This window comes from Ornithorhynchus anatinus, chromosome 10 (assembly GCF_004115215.2).
Source record: "Ornithorhynchus anatinus isolate Pmale09 chromosome 10, mOrnAna1.pri.v4, whole genome shotgun sequence".
In the NCBI taxonomy this organism is placed as follows: Eukaryota; Metazoa; Chordata; class Mammalia; order Monotremata; family Ornithorhynchidae; genus Ornithorhynchus; species Ornithorhynchus anatinus.
Genome location: NC_041737.1, coordinates 42,698,376 through 42,717,697, shown reverse-complemented (window position 1 = coordinate 42,717,697; position 19,322 = coordinate 42,698,376). Strand labels below are relative to the sequence as shown.

The window sequence follows — 19,322 nt, the reverse complement described above, 5'->3', positions numbered from 1 at the left end:
CAGCAGAAATGTGCTTGGCCAAAGGGAAGGGGTCAGGCTTTGGGGCAAGCAAAGGAAAAAGAACGATCCCGGGGAGGGAAAGTGTAGAAAGGAGCAGAAACAGAAGCCTCCCTCCCCATCTCAGGTGCAATTCCAAGGGTCAGACCTCTCCAGACACGGGCGGATACCGTGTTGACCAAACAGAGAATAATAATAATGATGATGGTGGTGGTGGTATTTGTTAAGCGCTTACTATGTGTCAAGCACTGTTCTATGAGCTGGAGTAGATACAAGGTAATCGGGTTGTCCCACATGGGGTTCACAGTCTTCACCCCCATTTTACTGATGAGGTAACTGAGGCACAGAGAAGTTAAGTGACTTGCCCAAAGTCACACAGCTGACCAGTGGCAGAGCCGGGATTAGGACCCACGACCTCTGACTCCCAGGAAAGAGGGGTATTGGAGGGAGGCGGTGAGAAGTGCGTGGAGAGAGGGAAATCAATCAAACAATCTGTCAATTGTATTTATTGGGCGCTGAGTCTAGAGGGGGAGAAGCGGAAGGGTTTTGAGGGAGGAAAAAGAAAAGTTTGTTAAGGGACTGGCCTTCCCTTTCCTACTCATTGGCTCATAATCGCCTTTAAGAGGCAGAGTCGGCAGAAATTAAGTTTTGAAACGGTGAGTGCGATCCGGGAGGATTTCGCCCAAACTGAGGAGATCATGGGCCTAAAATGGCTGAATTCAATCGAAATCTCCGAAGATGGTTACTTCATTGAATCGTATTCGTTGAGGACTTACTGTGTGCAGAGCAGAGTACTAAGCGCGTCGTTGCCCTCAATTTATTTTCTCCCAAGTCGTTTCCATATGCATTTTCTCACTCTAGACCGTAAGGTCACTGTGGGCAGAGAATGTGTCTCTTTATTGTTATACTCTCCCAAGCACTTAATACAGTGCTCTGCACACAGTAAGCGCTCAGTAACTACGAATAAACTTACCCTCACAACGTCTTTGGGAGGAAAGGAGCAGGTATTATGTTCCTCATTTTTCAGACGAGGAAACTGAGGCACAGGGAGGTTAAGTGGGAGTGTGAGGTCACACAGGGGACGCGTCTCCTGCCGCCTGGTCGCGGACCTTTCCCAGGAGAACCAGCTGCCGTCCCGATCAGGCTTCCTACCCGTGGCAGTAAAGTGCAATTTATCAAGAATGTTGTCTTTGCTCTAGAAATCCCTGTCCAGAAGTGGTTCCACAGTAATATTTCCCAAACCCACAATTTTGCCAATTCCTGGATGATTTTTTTTCTTTAGATTGAGGGAAACCCCGCAGGTGGTTTTGGATTGGCTCTCTAGAACTAGGAAATTCGAAAATGATTTACACACGTCGAGCAAGCAGCTTTGATGATTTTCAAGATTTTCGTCGTGGGTCCAGTTTCGTTTTAATCAGATTACAGTTGCGAAAGAACCGGTAATAGTCCCATGCCTAGTGAGTCCACATAAACCCGCGTCGGACACTCAGTGAGACTGCGGGTCACTCCAGATTTGGGGAGGCGAAGATCGGAGCCTTTCTCCAAATTCGAAAAAAGAGAAAAAATCAAATTGTGAAAAGAGAGAGAGACTGTGATTATTTGTGTATGGGAAGGTGAGAATGATTGCGTGCTTCTGAAGGTGTGAATATGTGTTGTGTTTGGGAATACATATGAGTAATTGTGTTTGTGGGGGAGTGAATATATGTTACATGTTTGGGAACACATATGTTTGATTGTGTGTTTGTGAGAGAGAAGTTCTTATGCGTGGGTGTTCGTTATTTTTTCCTAAACCCGTATTTAAATTAAATCGAATTGAGCGAAATCGGTTGAATGAGTCTGATTTTTAAGGTGTCTTGGGAACATCTCTAAGCATCCAATTTCCTCCTGTAAAAAAGAATTTTTAAAAAGTTTTATTTATTGCTTTTTTGTTATTTTTTTCCTGTCAGATAAGTGACTACCCTCATCGAAAATGTCGAGTCGTTTTGGCCATCGGAGATCTGCAAGACCTGCCCTCTTTGCCAAACAGCTCTCTGGTCCCAGCAAGGTTTGAACCCATTTTACAGATGGAAATGAAGGAAAAGAAGTCCGGGTCTTGAGTAAGCGAGAGGAAAAAGGAAAGGGGAGGGACGGAGCGTGGAAGAGGAGTGAATCAGATCGCCTTGGTTGGATAACTCAGGTAAAAGCTTTTTTCTTTCTGAATCATCTGGATAATTGGGAATATTCTTCGTTTCGCTTTGACACTGGGGAATCTTCTGAGGACTTTGTAGTTGGACCCTACTTTCTCCTCCTGCTCCTCCTCATCTTCATTAACATCATCTTTAGCCACAGAATTGACTGAACGCCAACTCTGCTTAGAGATAGTATTAGACTGTTGGAATATATGGAAGTGTAGACTCTGATCCCTGTCTTCGAGGAGTTTACAGTCTTATAGGAATGATGGCTGCCATAAACTTGCCGGGGATTCGATAGTTAAGCGAAAAAAAACAGGCATTACTAGGACGCACGAGAGAAAAAGTAAATGAGTTCCAAATAAAACAACAGTTAAATGCACGCTCGCTGAGCTGGCTAATGGGGTTCTCTGGTGCCAGGGTCACCTGCCCCCGTTCCGGGCACCAGAAATGCGGATTTAGCCGATCCCCAAGAGAGCTGAACGGAGCGCGGCGATGCGCACTCCAGTTCCCAAAGCTGGGAAGAGAAGTCGCCGGGTCCGAGGAATCATTTTCCCCGGTTCTGAAGGCCGTTATTCGTCAGGGCCTTTTCTGCTGAGAAAAGCCGCCCGGGGCTGAATGGTGGGAATCTTGGTCCCGGCTCGGCCCGACCCTAAGTATTGCTATTGGAAGACCTGGAAGTCGGAATCCGTTTGGCCACTCGGCCGCTGGGATCCGAACCTTTCCCGATCCCCGTCTCTCCCCCAGCCCTCGGATTCTTGGTTCCGGACCGTCCTTCCTGGACTGTCCCCCCGCCCCCCAAATTCTTCACCTCCTTCAAACACCCCCTGCCTCGGACTCTCCCCACCGGAGATCCCCCCCGCCCCCGGACTCTCTAAACACACACCACCCACGCACACACACTCGGACCGCCCGGGAGGGAGAAACGGCGCGGCCAAGGGGCTAGAACCGAGGAAGGGTGGAAGTGGGGAAGAGTCGGGGGCGATTTGGACTTTGTCTTATCCCTTTCCAAGGAACCAACACAAATGCGGGGAGGCCGGGCGCCCGGGACCCCCGCAACGAAGGATCTCGGGCCCGGTTTATGGACGGGAGGGGGTCTGGGGGTGGGCACGGGGGACCTGCCCCAGGGTCTGCAGAAGCGATCCCAGTGGAGGTCTGGATTACCCGGTCCCCCCATAGAAGGCGAGAGGAGCGGAGCTGCCGCCGGCCGCGGGGGGACCCCGGTTCCTCCCCTCCCCGCACCCCAAGAGAGGGGCAGGGAGCGCCTCGAGCCCCGGGTCGGTTGAAGCCCCGCTCCTTGCGGCCCCTAAACCCGAAACCCGCAACCCTGGCCCCACAGGGCCCCCTTCATTCAATCGTATTTATTGAGCGCTTACTGTGGGCAGAGCACTGTACTAAGCGCTCGGAAAGGGCGATTCGGCAACAGATAGAGGCAGTCCCTACCCAACAACGGACCTTGGCCGACCTACCGTCGCCTCTCCGCATGTAAGAATCCGACTGACGGGAAACTCGTTCGACCCCGTGAAAGGAGAAGGCCTCGGATTTAGGGGGCAAAAGGGGAGGGGGCTACGAGCCAGTTAAGAGGAGACATAAAGCCGTTTGGAGAGTGACCCTGGACAGCCCGGCAGCCTTGGCGGGGCCCGGGATATGGGGGTGGGGGAGGGTCGGGCCCGCCCCCGGTGACTCCAGCAGTCAGCCATCTGTTGGGTTGGCACCCCTCCGGACCCGCCGCCGTCCCCTGCTTTGCCCTGTCCTCTTCTGTCCCCGCCCGCAGTCCGAGGTCCAGGAGGGAAGGAGGAAGGAGCGCCTGGGCCAAGGAAAAGCGCCGGGCCGGTCTGTGGTGGGCAGAGAGGGCCGGGGGCGCTGGTCCTGATGACGACGGCTTAAACCGGGGCCCCGGACCCCTCCTGTCTAATTCCCTCCTGGGCTCGGGGTAGGTTGGTTGTTGCTGTTGTTTAGGGTGTTTTTGTTTTGAGTGGTGGTGGCGGCGAGGGAGAGAGAGGACAGCTAGGACTGGAGCTGAGTGCGTTTCCTTCCTTTTTCTTCCCCAGGCTGGGGGAGCCAGCCTCAAAAGGGCGAGTGGCTAGCAACCCTCCTCCCCCTCACACACTCACACACACACACACACACACATACCCGCGCCGTTGTGGGTGGGGGGCGGAGAGATGGAGCTGGGGGGCTAGTTCCTTTGGCTGCCTGTCCTGGGACCCTCCATCTTCCTCGGTTGGTTGGAAGGATTTGTGGGGAGGAGTTTTCCGGGGGGGGGGAAGCCAGCAGAGCCATCCCTCCCTGCCCGGGATGCAGGGCAGGTTTTGTCTCTCGGGCCTGGGTCTCCGGACCCCAAGAGGAAGTCTGCGGGGGCCGACTGCGGGGGCCCTTAGCTGTCCTTCTCCTCCACCACCCCCTCCTCTCCTCCATCAACCCGCACAGCAAAGACCTCGTAGCCCTCCGATGATCCATCGATGACCCGGCGGGGAGGATGGTCCAGACATCAGAGCCTCCCCACCCCGGCCTGGGCCCCGCGCTGAGACCGTTGGCTGGCATCCTCTGGTCCTGGTCCTCTGCTTCTGTCTCCCCTCCTCTTCTACTCCCACCAAGGAGTAGGGCGAAGATGAGGGGTGGAGGGGGCGCCCCGCAGTGACCAGCCGGACCCGGGCTGGGGTTTGGGCCCTCCAGGGAGGACCTCGCCTCGCCTCCCAGTAGTAGAGAGGAGACAAAATTGGAAATCCGTAAAACTGGTCCGTCACCCGCTAACCCTCAAATAATAATAATAATACCTGCTAAGCGCTTTCTATTCGCCAAGCACCGTTCTAAGCCCTGGGGTAGATACAAATGAATCAGGTTGGACACAGTCCCTGTCCCATCTGGGGCTCACAGTCTTAATCCCCAGTTTACAGATAAGCAGCGTGGCTCAGTGGAAAGAGCCCGGGCTTGGGAGTCAGCGGTCATGGGTTCGAATCCCGGCTCTGCCACTTGTCAGCTGTGTGACTATGGGCAAGTCACTTCACTTCTCTGTGCCTCAGTGACCTCAGCTGTAAAATGGGGATTAACTGTGAGCCTCGTGTGGGACAACCTGATTACCCTGAATCTACCCCAGCGCTTAGAACAGTGCTCTGCACACAGTAAGCGCTTAACAAATACCAACATTATTATTATTATTATTATTATAAGGCAGCTGAGGCCCAGAGAAATGAAGTGACTTTCTCGAGGTCACACAGCAGACACGTGGTGGAGTCGGGATTAGATTCTGACTCCCAGAGTCGCGCTGTTTTCATTCATTATTTCATTCTTTCAAACGTATTGATCTATCCACTAAGCCTCGCCGCTTCAATCGATCAACCGTATTTATTGAGCTCTGTGTGCAGAACACTGTACTAAACCCTTGGGAGAGTACACTATGACAGACTCGGTAGACAATTCCCTGCCCACTTCCCTCCATCCCGCCGGCCCCGACTTCTAGGAAGAGCGCTGGGTGGGTGGTGGCGGGGATCAGTGCCTCAGGCACTGACACCAGAAACGGGAGGGAGGAGAACGCGGGGATCGATGGGGAAGAGATGATCCGTGCCCCCATAAATCCAACCCCCCAGGATTTGGGAGCAGGGGTCCCGCAGCCACTCGGCTCTGACACGTTGCCTGCCCCGCCGAGTCGGCCCTGGAAGAAAGGCGCCCGGGGCCCGGACCGACCGATCCCGGGACCGGCCGGGGCAGATAACGGGCCTCGCGTCGAGAAACCCCGGTAGAGAAAAATCTTTGCCTGCCGCTCTTCAGGTCCTAGTCACGAATGTACGAAACGGAGCCCCTCCTCTCCGCAGCCGCTCCCTCCATCCCCGCACCCCAAACACCAGGCCTCGTCCTGAACAAACCCCTTGGACCGGGTCGGATCGGGTGGGACCGGGTGGGACCGGCCAGACCTAGGAGGAGCGGCCGGGGTTTCTCGGGTCGGACCGGGGCGACCACCCACCTGCACATGCAATGCCGACCCCCGAAGGCGCCGGGATGGCCCGCCGAGAGTCGGGGCGGGAGGGGGCATGTCCCGCCGGCCCCAGGACCGCCCTCGCCCGGCTCCCGCGGGGCCCGGGCCCGGATCGGCCACCGGCCTCCCCCGGGCCCGCGGCCCCGAGCTCCGGGGTCTCGGTGGGGGAAGGAAACGCCTGGCTCCTCCCTCCCCAGCCTCGAAATCCGGAGAGTCGGCCCGCTCTCTGCCGGCCCGCTCTCTGCTGGCCGTTTGACGCCCCAGCGTTGCCCCGGGCCCTCCAGTCGACCCTCGGCTGACCCCTCCGGGTCCTGCCCCCTGCCCATCATCCGCCCGGCTCCGGGCCAGCGGGCCGGCTCTGGGCCCGGGAGGCGAGCAGGGGCCCAGCCTTCCAGAAGAAGACTTGGAGCCCCTTCTTCTCTTGAACGATTTGGGGGGGGGGGGGGCTTCATTTGATCCGTGACGGGGTCGAGGGGTTTCCGTCTGCTGCAGCTGAAACCAACGACCAAATCCAGAGGCGGGGTCTGGGAGCCCTGGGCGGCCGGGCCGGCCTGGGTTTCTGGCGGTGCGGAGGATGGGGGGAAGCCCCACGTGGGCAACCGCGGCCCGGGCCGGGAACGCGGGACCGTTGGGTGCGGGGTTCCCGCTCACAGCACCCGCAGGCCGGACAGTTACCTCGCACAAGTGTCCGAAGGGCCGGTCCCTGGAAGGCCGGCTCTGAGCAAGCTACAGGGTTGAGCGATGGGGTCGGGGTGTCCGTATGTGTGTGTGTGTCCCTGTGTGCATATTGTGTGTCGGTTCGGGGGGCGGGGCCTGCGGGTTCGTGGGGTTTAGGTGTGCTCTTCTACCTGCGTGAGTGTGCGTGTACACTTGTGTGCGCTTGAGTGTGTGGATAGCAGTGAGCTGCGGGTACGCGCTTGTGTGTATGCGGGAGTGAGTCTCCGTGGGGGCTTCTGCGTGGTTAAATTTGTCGGCGCATGTGTGTGTGCGCGACTGTGTGGGTCTGTGTGTCTGTGTGTAATATACCCTCAGTCAGTATCCCCCCCGTTAGGCCATTCGTTCATTCAGTAGTATTTATTGAGCCCTTACTATGTGCAGAGCACTGTACTAAGCGCTTGGAATGTACAATTCGGCAACAGATAGAGACAATCCCTGCCCATTGACGGACTCGTGTGGAGGTGAAATGGGAAATGTTCCTAGATCAAAGCAAAGTCCCCCCGGCGGCCCGGGAAGTTAATAATAATAATAATAATGATGTTGGTATTTGTTAAGCGCTTACTATGTGCAGAGCACTGTTCTGAGCGCTGGGGTAGACACAGGGGAATCAGGTTGTCCCACGTGGGGCTCACAGTCTTCATCCCCATTTTACAGATGAGGTAACTGAGGCACAGAGAAGTTAAGTGATTTGCCCACAGTCACACAGCTGACAAGTGGCAGATCGGGGATTCGAACCCATGACATCTGACTCCCAAGCCCGGGCTCTTTCCGCTGAGCCAAGTTGGAGAAGTTCAGCGGGCAGCGTCCTGGAGCGGGGAGCGGGGAGCGGGGAGCGGGAGGGGTCGTGTCCGGCCGGTCCCTTGGCCCGGAGCTGGGGCGCAGCACGGAGCACAGCAGGGAACGGAGGGAACATGATCCGGCTCCCCCTCCCCCGGAGCCTCCCTCCCCTGCCCAAACCCAACGGCAGCAATTAAAGTCTTAGCCGAGACCCATCTGTCGAGGGACCGGGTCTGCTTCCCCACAACCTGCCCCGGCCCACCCCCCGACCCCCGCCCAGCCTTGGTCTCGAGCAGGGGTGCGGAGATGAGATGGGGTGGGGAGAGGGGGTCTCCTCAAAGTTGGGGTCTTTTCGTTCCGGGTCTACCCCCACCACCACGCAACCTTTCCCCAGCCCCTCCAGCTAGGACATTTGGATGGAGAGGGGTGGGAAGAGATGTGTGCATGGGGAAATCTCCGTGTCTCTCTCAGCTCCACACCCCAACCCACACCTATACACAGCATTCATTCATTCATTCGATCGTATTTATTGAGCGCTTACTGTGGGCAGAGCACTGTACTAAGCGCTTGGAAAGTACGATTCGGCAACAGAGACAGTCCCTACCCCAAAACGGCCTCACGGTCTAGAAGGGGAGAGACAGACACAAAAAAAAAACCCCAAAGCAAGTAGATGGGCATCAATAGCATCAAAATAGATAAACAGAATTATAGGTATATGCGCATCATTAATAAAATAAATAGAATAATAAATGTGTACAAGTGTACACAAGTGCCGTGGGTCGGAGAGGGGGTAGAACGGAGGGAGGGAGTAGGGGCGATGGGGAGGGGAGGAGGAGCCGAAGGAAAGGGTGGCTCAGTCTGGGAAGGCCTCCTGGAGGAGGTGAGCTCTCCGGAGGGCTTTGAAGGGGGGAAGTGAGCTAGTTTGGCGGATGTGAGGAGGGAGGGCATTCCAGACCTGAGGTAGGACGTGGGCCCAGACCCGGGCCTCACCTCCCGGAGCTGGGGAGGAGAAGGGCGTTTGCAGGGAGCCTCACGTTATGGCTGCCTCCCTCCCAGCCCCCTCCTCGCCCTAGTCCCTGGGGCCCTTACCTGGTCAGGGACTGGTGGGGGAAGCTGGAGCCGGAGACAGGTGTCCGGGGGCGGCGACGCCCCGCTGCCCATCATCATGATCCCCCTTCTCCGCACCTCGCCTTCTGTGCGGGTCCGGTCAGCCGGCTGCGGCCTCCCGCGGCGCCGGACCCCGACGTGGCCCCTCCGCCCGGCTGAGCTCGGACCGCAGTCCCGGGGGGCCGCAGCCTTCTCGGCCGCCAGGGACGGACGAAGGACGCTAGAGAGGGAGGGAAGGACGGACCGAGGGAAGGAGGGACGGAGGACCCCTCCCCCAAGTGCTGCCCGTTGCCCCCTACCCTCCTCCCTGCAGCCCCCGGCCCGGCCGCCCCGCGTCCAGCCCCTCTCGGCCCAAGGCGCGGACAGCGGTGCCACCGGACAGTCTTCCCTCGGAGGCGCCTTTCGGCGGGGCTGCGGACCCGGGCTCGGACCCTCCGGGGGGGGGGAGGGAGGGAGGGGGCTGAGCTGGGTGGCCTGGAGCGGGGTGGAGTTTGGAAAACTCTCTTGTGATTTTTTTCGAAACTTTGACTCGAAGTGGTGCTGATGCACGCGTATGTGCATGTGAGCGCACTCATGCGTAAAAACCTCGGGCAGGTGCATGGGTGTGTATATACGTGCGTGTGGGCATGCTCGTTTCCCAGACCAGCGACGGCAGAAACTTCAGTGTTCAAGACAACACGCATACACACACACACACACACACACACACACACATACACGCCCGGGCCGGAGACACGGCAGCTCCCAGTCCCGCATCCTCTCTCCAGCCCGCAGACTCTCGCTGGATAAATGTAGCAGGCGTTGGTCCCCGGGTTCCCATTTCTTTATTTAGCTTGGGCAAAGCGATTTTAGGTGATGCCCTTCTAAGCTAAATGAGAAAACGGATCTCGCTTTTCCTTGGTTGCCAAAGTTGCTCAAGCGTATTGGGAATTATTTATTTTTATCAGTATTTGGGGGGGAATATTTGTTAAGCGCTTCTAGTGCCAGGCACGGTATTAAGTTCTGAGGTAGATACAAGCTAATCAGGTTGGACACAGTTCATGTTCCGCGTGGGGCTCATAGTCTTCAACCTCAATTTACAGGTAACTGAGGCACAGAGAAGGGAAGTGACTTACTCAGGGTCACCCAGCAGACAAGTGGTGAAGGCGGAACCGGGGAGATGTAGGTGGAGATGGAAGAGGCAGATGGGACGGTGGGATAGATGGAAGATGGGAGGGATGGAATGATGGTAAGGGATGAACGATGGGAGAGATGGACGGTGGGAAGGAACGAACGGGAGAAGAGATGGATGGAGGACAGGGAAGGACCGTGGGAAAGATGGATGGTGGGAAGTGACGGGCCGTGGGAGAGATGGACGGTAGGAGAAACGGATAATGGGAAGAGACGGATGGCGGGTACCAACTTTTCATTTTGTGCGAGGGGCACACAAGTGGCAGGCAAACTTGGAAGCTCCAAGAAGTCAGAAAAGTCCGACTCGGGGGTCTTCCCGGTCTTGTTCGCAAATTCTTAGTTGTCGTCCGCCCCCTCAAGGCTTCTCGGAGAGGGGGGATGCTCCAGGTGGGAAGTCCAGACCTCAAGGCTTAAAGGGAGTGAAAGCGACGACTTCTCAACTGGAAAACTCCGGCGAGGGGTGGGCGGGAGAGAGAGATGGCACCTCTGTACCGGTGTACCGGGCGGGGGGAGGGAAAGCGAGGGTGGGAGAAAGAGAGAGGGAGAAAGAGGGGGGAGAGTGTCTGTGGAAGGGAAAAAGCGGGGGAAGAGACGGGGGGAAAGGAAGGAGGGAGGGAGGGAGGGAGAGAGGAGGGAGCGTGACAGCCGGCGAGCCGGGGAGGGCCGAGGGCCCGCGCTCCTCCTCCTTGGGCGGGGGAGGCTCGAGTGCCAATGAAAAGTAGCCGCAGGTTGGGGGGTAGCGGAGAGAGGGGAGGGGAGAGGGAGAGGAGGAGGAGGAGGAGGAGGAGGACGAGGAGGAGGAGGAGGGGTGGGGGAGGGAGGGGGGGAAAGTTTTCCTGTTGACTGTTGGAAGCGAATTGAGCAATTATCTAGTTTACCTTCTCCTCTTGGAAGTTAACGATTGTCGAGATCTTGGCGGCGTTATTGACACAACACTTCCCATTGAGAGCCAGGAGGAGCGAGCGCGCCCGGCCCGCCGGGCGCCAAGGAAAGCGGGATGGGCGGGCGCGAGTCCACCGGGCCGCCCGGGCGGGCCCCGCCGGCCAGCAGCAGCAGCGGCAGCGGCAGCAGCAGCAACAGCAGCAGCAGCAGCAGCAGCAACGGCAGCGGCGGCAGCAGCAGCAGCAGCAGCAGCAGCAGCACGACGAGCGGCGGCCCCAGGAGGAGGAGGAGGATGGCGCGGGCGCGGGCGCAGGCTGTGCCAACGCCGCTCGGCTCCCTCGCCGGAGCCCAGTGACCGGCCGGGCCCGACGCGCCCCTGCGGCGCCCCCTTCTTCGCCCCGCGGCAGCCCGGGACCGGCGCCCCCGGTGCCCGCCGGGCATGGACCCTAGCCGGCCCTCCGCGCCGCCCGGCCTGGGAGCCTCGCCGCCGCCGCCTGCCCCGCCGCCGGCCCGGGCCACCATGATCAGCGCCTCCAAGCCCCTGGCTTTCTCCATCGAGCGGATTATGGCCAGGACCCCCGAGCCCAAGGCCGTGCCCGTGCCCCACTTCCTGCAGGGGGCCGCGCCCAAGGGAGAACTGAGACCCCCCCTGCACCTGAGCCCGTCCATCCCCTGCATGATCCCCTTCGTGCCCGTGGCCTTCGACCCCGGGGCCAAGGCGGGGCTGGCCGGGCCGGAGCCCAGAAAGGACCATCCGGATTCCTCGTCCTCGTCCTCGTCCTCTTCGTCCTCGTCGTCGTCGTCGTCGTCGTCGTCGTCCTCCTTCAGCTGCAGCGACCTCCTGAACTGCGCCCTCGGCCTGAAGGGCGAGCTCCCCCGCGACGCGCTGCCGCTGCAGCAGTACAAACTGGTCAGGCCCCGGGTGGTCAATCACTCGTCCTTCCACGCCATGGGCGCCCTGTGCTACTTCAACCGGGGCGAGGCCCCGTGCGCCCCGGCGGCCGGCGGGGGCGGCGGGGGCGGCGGGGGAGGCGCCGTCAGCATCCACCCGGTGGCCTCCTACTTCCTCAGCTCCCCGCTGCCCCCGCCGCCCAAGGCCTACCTGGCCGAGAGGAACAAGTACCCCGCCGGCCTGGCCTTCAAGGACCTGTCGCCGGCCCAGCTGCAGCACTACATGAAAGAGAGCGCCCAGCTCCTGTCGGAGAAAATCGCCTTCAAAACCTCCGACTTCAGCCGGGGCTCCCCCAACAGCAAACCCAAAGTTTTCACTTGCGAAGTCTGTGGGAAGGTAAGTAAGTGGGTGTGTGTGTGTGTGTGTGTGTGTCTGTGGCGCGGGGGGTGGAGGGTATATTGCCCTTGTGGGGTGCAGGCTGGCCGTCGGGTGGGGGACCCGGAATGGCAGAGGTGAGTACAGACTGGTAGCCATCGGGGACCCAGCAGATGTGGGGTACGGACTGGACCCGGGTGGGGGACCCAGAATTGCAGGGGTGGCATACAGAAATTTCCCCCTTTTCACTCATTCGTTCGGTCGTATTTATTGAGCGCCTACTGTGTGCCAAGCCCTGGACTAAGCGCTTGGAAACGACAATTCACCAACAGATAGAGACGATCCCTCCCCAACAACGGGCTCACAGTCGGGGGGCGGGGGGCGGCGGGTCGCTTTTGCCCCGAGCGTCCCTCTAACTCGCTCTCCTCGGCTTTCACTTTGAAGGTGTTCAATGCGCACTATAACTTAACCCGTCACATGCCGGTGCACACCGGAGCCCGCCCGTTCGTCTGCAAGGTTTGCGGAAAAGGCTTCCGTCAGGCGAGCACGCTGTGCAGGCACAAAATCATCCACACCCAGGTGAGGCTCGAGCCCCTCAGGCTCTGTCCCGCAGCGCGCCCGCTTCTCCCGGCACCGTCGGGGAGAGGAAATGTCCTCGTCGAACTTCTGATGATTGTTGCGGTCGTGGTTAAAGTTGCAAATGGACAAACTCTGAACTAGTAAAAGAAAAAGGGGTGTGTGTGTGTGTGTGTGTGTGTGTGTGTGTGTGTAGGATTTTCCAGAGAACAAGCCCCGGTTGCTGGGGAAAGGAGGTATGGATGGTGGGAAATGTGTGGTCTACCTAAAAGGGAAATTGTTTATATTTGTCCCATTTGTTTTCTCCCTTTCCCGTCCCCCTAGGAGAAGCCCCACAAGTGTACCCAGTGCGGTAAAGCGTTTAATCGAAGCTCCACTCTAAACACGCACACCCGCATCCACGCCGGCTACAAACCATTCGTGTGCGAGTTCTGCGGCAAAGGCTTTCATCAGAAAGGTCGGTTCCCTCGCCCCCAGTCCTCATCCCCGTCCCCGTTCTCGTCCCTCCCCGATTCGGGTCATACATTTCCTTGAAACGCAGACCGGGAAAAACAAACGAACAAACAAAAAACCTAACAACCATTCCATCAATCATTCTTTCAGTCAATGTATCACCCCGGCACGGTTGTGGCCGGTAGAACGCGGGCTGGGTTTTTGGATCCCCCAAACGCTTTTTTTCGTATCAGAAGGGGAGCAAGGGTTTACTGCCCAAAGATCCGTGCGTGTCTTTCTTCCTAAACTCTTGTTTTCGTTGTGAGGACGCGGCTGGATGGTAATGTCGTTTGGCTCTGGTTTATATAGTTTTTTGTTTGTTTGTTTTGCTTGACTTGGGACTGAACAGGGGCGGGGGGCGGGAGGCCCGTGGGAAAAAAGTCTCTCATCCCCTCTCAGCCTCCCCGTCCTAGGGTCTCCACCCTCCAACCCGCCCCCCCCCAACCCCGCCCCACCATCGGCCCGGCCGGTGTCCAAGTCGTCCCCGCATTGTTCGTTGCAGGGAATTATAAGAACCACAAGTTGACCCACAGCGGCGAGAAGCAATTCAAGTGTACCATTTGCAACAAGGCGTTCCACCAGGTGTACAACCTGACCTTCCACATGCACACGCACAACGACAAGAAGCCCTTCACCTGTCCCACCTGCGGCAAGGGTTTCTGCAGGAACTTTGACCTCAAGAAACACGTCCGCAAGCTGCACGACAGCGGCCTGGGGCTGCCACGGGGCGCCCCCGACGGCGGCCCGGACCCCCCGCCCCCTCCGCCGGACCCCCAGGGCCACCCGTGAGAGACCCCCACACCCCACCCCCAAATCCTCCCCGCCGCGCCTGAGCCTCTGCATGCACCTCAACCGGCCCGGCTCCGCTCGGATCTCCCGGCGGGGCATTGACGCCCGGTTGCCCGGGGTGGGGTGGGGTGGGATGGGGTGGGGTGGGAGCGGGGGTGGGGAGGAGAGAGAGGTCATCTTTTGGTTTTTTAAAGACTCGATTTCTTTTTCTCGTCTCGGGGAGAGAGATGGTTTCAGAGGAAGAAACCAAGCCAACTCCTACTGTATTTATTGGGATACCTGTATTTACTCCGGGAATGCTGCGCACTGATTTGATTGTTGTGTCTGTTTCCACTGTTGGCTCTGCCGTCTCCGGATCCTGCTGCCCACGACCGGATCCCCGGCCGTCGGGAGAGGGGCTGAACTGGCCCCTAGTTGCCCTCTCCCCCCTGCTCCCTCCCTCCCCCCACCCACCTAGGGCGCCGGGAGGACCTGGGGGTTTTCGGTGCCCCGTGGTAATAAATTCCTCGATCCGCTAATTTAACCCCAGATCGCAGAGACAGTTATTCTAGCCATTCAGATGCTCGATCCCGAGCTTGGTTTATTTTTTAAAAATTATTTCATTCCTTAGCTATTATTGTTATTGTTTTTCTCAGAGGAGGGCCGTCCCAGAGGGCTGGTCCTGGAAGAGCGTTTGGGGAAGAGGGCGGTGGGGAAGGAGGATGGGAAATCTGCAAAAGTTTGGAGCAAGAGAATGGGGAGGGAGCTTCGGGTCAGTGGTTGGCCAGTGAGGGGGGTGTCTACACTGCCCAGCCCGGGAAGCCGCCATCCCGAATCCGAATCTGGATTTTTTTCATATCCGGGCCGCCATTCTATTGACTTGAGCCCCCGGGCTTGGGGGTCTTGACTCGGTTTCGGGGATGGTGGGGATGGGAGCGGGAAGTGGCGTTTTGGGAAAGTGTGAGTGTTGGGGCGGACCCCCGTTCGACTTGGCTCGTCGGCGCGCTCCGAAGCTGGTACTTTCCAGTTACATTAATCTCTCCTGCCTTCTTGCCAAAATAGCGATAAAAGCGCTAAAGACGTTAATTAAGAAAGGATCATTAGTTCAGATGAATCAAAGCTGGGGTTTGGTCGCGTTGGGGGGGGGGGAGGGAGAAGGGACGGACGGACCGGAATTCCTGACTCCCCTGCTTCCCCTAAACCCACACCTCTTCTCCACATCTCCCTACACACACACACACACAGAACTACCAGGGAGGACGCTTTATTTTCCTGGAACGAGGGGGACAGCCCCTTCCGCCGCCCCCGATCCCGTCTTTCCCTTTCTGCTGTCCGGTGGGAAAAACCAGGTCAGGACTGCGGACTGCGGACTCCGGAACCGGGAGCGTAGATTCCTTAGCAACTTAACTCAAGTTCTCAAGGGAGCCAGCAAGGACGTTCTCCCGGGATCTTTTCAGTCCCTCCGGATCTGGGCAGCCCGGAGGAACATCTCGGGGCCGGCAACCGGAGGGCCGGGAGGGGGCCCGAGGCAGGACAGGGCCAGGACCGAGCTGGGGCAGGGCCAGGAATTGGAGGTAGGGTCCTCATCTGGGGAGAAAAGAGTCGGTCTGGGGAGGGAACAGGACAAACATGCCCCGTCCATCCAGGCTTCCAGGTGCGGTCTGCAAGACCAGAAGCTGAGGCCACAGATGCGTGGGGAGTCTGTCTCGGGGAAGGTCTCCATCTAAGGGGGGGCTCTAGGAGACCCTGACCCAAAGCCGCGTTAAAACCCGTCGAGTGACCCTCAGGCACGTTGGGATTTGTCAAAGAAAACGGATCCCCTGATCCCGCCGTCGCCGGTCCACCCCGGAGTGACCATTCTAGTGCCCACAGCCCCTCCGGGAAAAGGGTTCGAGTCGGGGGTGCGGCTGGAGGCGGCGCACCAGGCCCCAGGCGTGTTCTGGGGCTGAGCAAGGGGTGGGTTCATTCATTCGATCGTATTTATTGAGCGCTTACTGAGTGCAGAGCACTGTACTAGGCGCTTGAAAAGTACACTTCGGAACAGATAGAGACAATCCCCACCCAACAACGGGCTCACAGTCTAGAAGGGGGGAGACAGACGGCAGAGCAAAACAAGTAGGCAGGCATCAGGCATCAATAAATAGCCTGTCTGTAGTGGGTGAGTGCAGTAGCGGGGGGCGAGGACACTGGGTGGGGGGCCACGGGTGGCTCTCGGCGAGTTGGACTGCGCACCATCAGTTCCAGGCCCTGGGGCGGGAGGAGTCTATCCGAAGCCAAGTACTAAAGGGGAGACCTGCCGGTGGCTTCGGCCCTCTCCGGTAACCAAGGGCGGCCGAACCTGGAGGGATTGTCCTGAAAGAACCGGAAACAAAGATGTGCATTTAACCAAAGAAGAGGCAAGAGCTCCTCCAGAAAAAAAAAAAAAAAAAGCAGCAAGTGGAGTGTTCAAAGGAAAAAGCAAATCGTGGTGAAAGGGGCGGGGGTATCCCCAAACCACCAGCAAGCGTGAATTCTGGTCCCTTTCCACCCCCTGGGCGCCTTGCTCGCGTGGCCGTGTTTCTGCTCAGTCGCACACTCAAATCCTGCGTGTTTTGAGTTCCTGCGGGAGCAGTTTTAAGGGGACCGGAACGGCATTTCGGCTTTGCACCTTATTAGCACTAGAGTTTAGTCAACACCTTTACACCATGGGGTGGTAAGGGGGCGGAGGTAGGAGCCAGGAGGCGGCCAGCTAATCTGCAGAGGGAGACTATCTGCGGCTTCTCCAGGACCGCTCTGCCAGACTCTCAGCATTCAGCCGAAAACGAGAGCCGCTCTTCCCATCCAGTCGGGGGAAATCTGGGCACGGCTGGCCAACCTCTTGAAACGGAGTCTTATTGTATTTTCTAGTGTGATGCATGAATTTATATATGGAATATGTGCAGTTCATTTTTACCTATTTCACTTTATGGCCACAGTTCGGATCATCGCCTGTGCTCCCTGATTGATTTCCTCCTGGGCTCCTCATTTTCCTGCGATTCAGAAAGTCGCTTTGAGACAGTCTCGATGCATTCGAAAGGGTGGGTGTGGTTGGTTTGTTTGTTTTTTGGCGGGGGGGGGGCACCACTTTTCTTCCTTGGAAGGGGCCTCCATCGCCACTCGTGATTGGTCAGTGGGCGCGGAGGTTTAATGACCTGAGGCCCAGTGGGTGGATTTCGTTGAAAACACCCAAAGGGAGGAGCCCAGGGAGGCCACTAAGGCCAAAGCTCTTCCTAGGAGCCTGGGCGTCCGGGAGCGGTGAATAACTTTGGCTCCTTCAAAGGACACTTCTAGAAGCAGCGAAGGTGATGTGGTAGAGATGGCCGGAGCGTGGACAGCGGGCGTAGTGCGGTTCCTGCTCTTAGTCAAGGTAAAAGACTCAGCTCTGTTTATGAAACTTCCGAAATGTATTTATTATCTCCCGGGAGGGGGGCTGAATCAAATTTCAGAACGGAATCGGGAGCATAAAGTACGTCCCTGGGTCCGACCTGATTGTTTTTTAGCTATCCCGGCGCTTAGCACCGTACTTGGCTACCTAGTAAGCGCTTAAAAAACGCCACAGTTACCGTTAAGGAACTTAAGCGGTTACAGGTGAGGCGGGCATTCGATCAGGAACGCGCCAGACCTCGGCCATTTAGAAACCAATCAAGGTGAAAACTGGGCGTGCTTTCTTTCACAGTGTTAATGAGTCCAGGTGCGAATCCGACCTCTCCCCTCCCCGCCCCACCCCCTCTCCCCATTTCGAACCACGTTAAGTGTCCTTAACGGCCTTGCCCCACACCTGTTTAGGTTTCCCACGTGGAATGCGCTCGCTCAGTATTGCAATGGTTGAGGTGGGAGGTGCAGAAAAGCAGCCCTGGAACAGGGAAGGGGCTCCTTGGGTTGCATGAAAATGTGGCGGGGTCAGAACCCCAGGGGTTGGCATCGGCCAGGTGATTTGCTCCCGTGCTGAAATCCCACGCCTACGCAGGGGAGGGAGCTCTGCTTGATGGCGTGATTTCGATGTGGAAATCTAACTTTGCTTGTTCTTTTTCCTGCTTGTATTGTGGCTTATCACGATCACGGTCGCCTCTTCTTATCGCCGATTATCACCGGTTCTCCGTTCCCAGGAAAGGGGCCCAAGTCATGAGAGCACTCTTGTAAAAATGTCGGTGCGAGTTTGAGGTGACGTAATGTCCAAATGAAACCATGTTAATGCAATGCTATGGAGATGATGTTACACTGTTAAAGACGGAATAAAATTCTGCTAACACAAGTGTGTGGGGACAATATCGTGCTGTCAAAAGCAAACCAGTGACTGTTCAGCAAATCTAAAGGGGGTTGGGGGGAGTGATGGAACACAAGTCTCGTTACACGGCTCCCTAAACCATTAATCCATGAAATAGCATAAATTTGGGAAGACCATTCCTTTTCATCTCTTTCCTTGACATCTGAAATTGTCAATTGCTTCTCAGAAATACTGTGAGATTTCAGGATATTATATGAATATTATTGTGAATAATATTCCAGTCCTGCTGGATTCGGTCACCAGACAGAGAGAACCGACTTGGATGAAATCTTTAGAGAATTTTATAAAGGGAGAGGATATTAACCTAGCCACCCCTTCCCGGTTAAGGGATATGAAGCAGGGTGCCGTGCAGAGGCACTGTAAGTGCACCGCACTGCGTCATAGGGGCAGGGTCAAAGATGGCTGGCCTGCCAGGAGTGGATTGTATGTGTAGTGCATGTAGGGGGTAGAGGGGGCATGTTAAGGCCAGCATCTCCTAGTCAGGAGATCTGGGCCAGAAGGGCTAATGGTTCCTAGACATCCCCTCACTCCACAGAATATCTCTGGTCACCCAAAGATCTGGGGTAGCTCTGAAGACAATCTAACGACCTGCCCCTTTCACTCCCCGGGGTCCATCTTGGTCTAACTTAGGTCTCCCTAGGGGGGCTGGAGAGCAAGAGCTTGAAGGGCCCAGAACCCTTGTCCATTTGGTTTCCACAAGCCCCCCGGTGCTCAAGGACTTGGGACACTGCACCCCTTTAACAGTGCAGCCTCTGGCATGTCTCCTTTTTTTTCATGGTATCTAAGCACTAACTCTGTGCCAGGCACCGTTCTAAGCGCTGGGGTAGATACACGTTAATCAGGTTGGATACCATCCATGACCCACATGGGGCTCACAGTCTTGATCCCCATTTTATGCATGAGGTAACCAAGGCAGAGAAATGAAAGTGACTTGCCCAAGATCACACAACAGACAAGTAACGGGGCTGGGACTAGAACCCAGGTACTTAATAATAACAGTCATTATTATTATGGTATTTAAGTGCTTTAGCACTGTTCTAAGCATTGGGGTATATACAAGATAATCAGGAGGTCCCATGTGGGGCTCACAGTCTTAATCTCCATTTTACAGAAGAAGTAACTTAA

General features: G+C 57.1%; 2 protein-coding genes and 2 long non-coding RNA genes across 5 annotated transcripts; 2 read left to right on the top strand and 2 right to left on the bottom strand.

The window, feature by feature from the left end:
- Positions 1-3,708: 3,708 nt before the first annotated feature.
- On the bottom strand, positions 3,709-11,313 carry LOC120638661 (collagen alpha-1(I) chain-like). Its single transcript, XM_039913379.1, has 5 exons — positions 11,053-11,313; positions 9,457-9,607; positions 8,722-9,368; positions 5,953-6,864; positions 3,709-4,113 (listed from the first exon to the last, which is right to left on the bottom strand). The coding sequence occupies exons 1-5, from the start codon at positions 11,311-11,313 to the stop codon at positions 3,709-3,711; spliced, it is 2,376 nt and encodes a 791-aa protein (XP_039769313.1).
- FEZF1 (FEZ family zinc finger 1) lies at positions 11,312-18,713 on the top strand. Its single transcript, XM_029072866.2, has 5 exons — positions 11,312-12,079; positions 12,503-12,637; positions 12,959-13,091; positions 13,629-13,842; positions 18,662-18,713. The coding sequence occupies exons 1-5, from the start codon at positions 11,312-11,314 to the stop codon at positions 18,711-18,713; spliced, it is 1,302 nt and encodes a 433-aa protein (XP_028928699.2).
- Positions 15,143-16,900, bottom strand: LOC120638652. Its single transcript, XR_005660486.1, has 2 exons — positions 16,827-16,900; positions 15,143-15,481 (listed from the first exon to the last, which is right to left on the bottom strand). It is a non-coding gene; the product is annotated as an uncharacterized LOC120638652 (long non-coding RNA).
- LOC114814735 lies at positions 16,447-18,164 on the top strand. 2 transcript variants are annotated; one of them, XR_005660485.1, is made up of 3 exons: positions 16,447-16,950; positions 17,193-17,279; positions 18,019-18,164. It is a non-coding gene; the product is annotated as an uncharacterized LOC114814735 (long non-coding RNA). The 2 variants fall into 2 exon arrangements; XR_003762492.2 differs by lacking the exon at positions 16,447-16,950 and having other exon boundaries at positions 17,071-17,279.
- Positions 18,714-19,322: the final 609 nt, after the last annotated feature.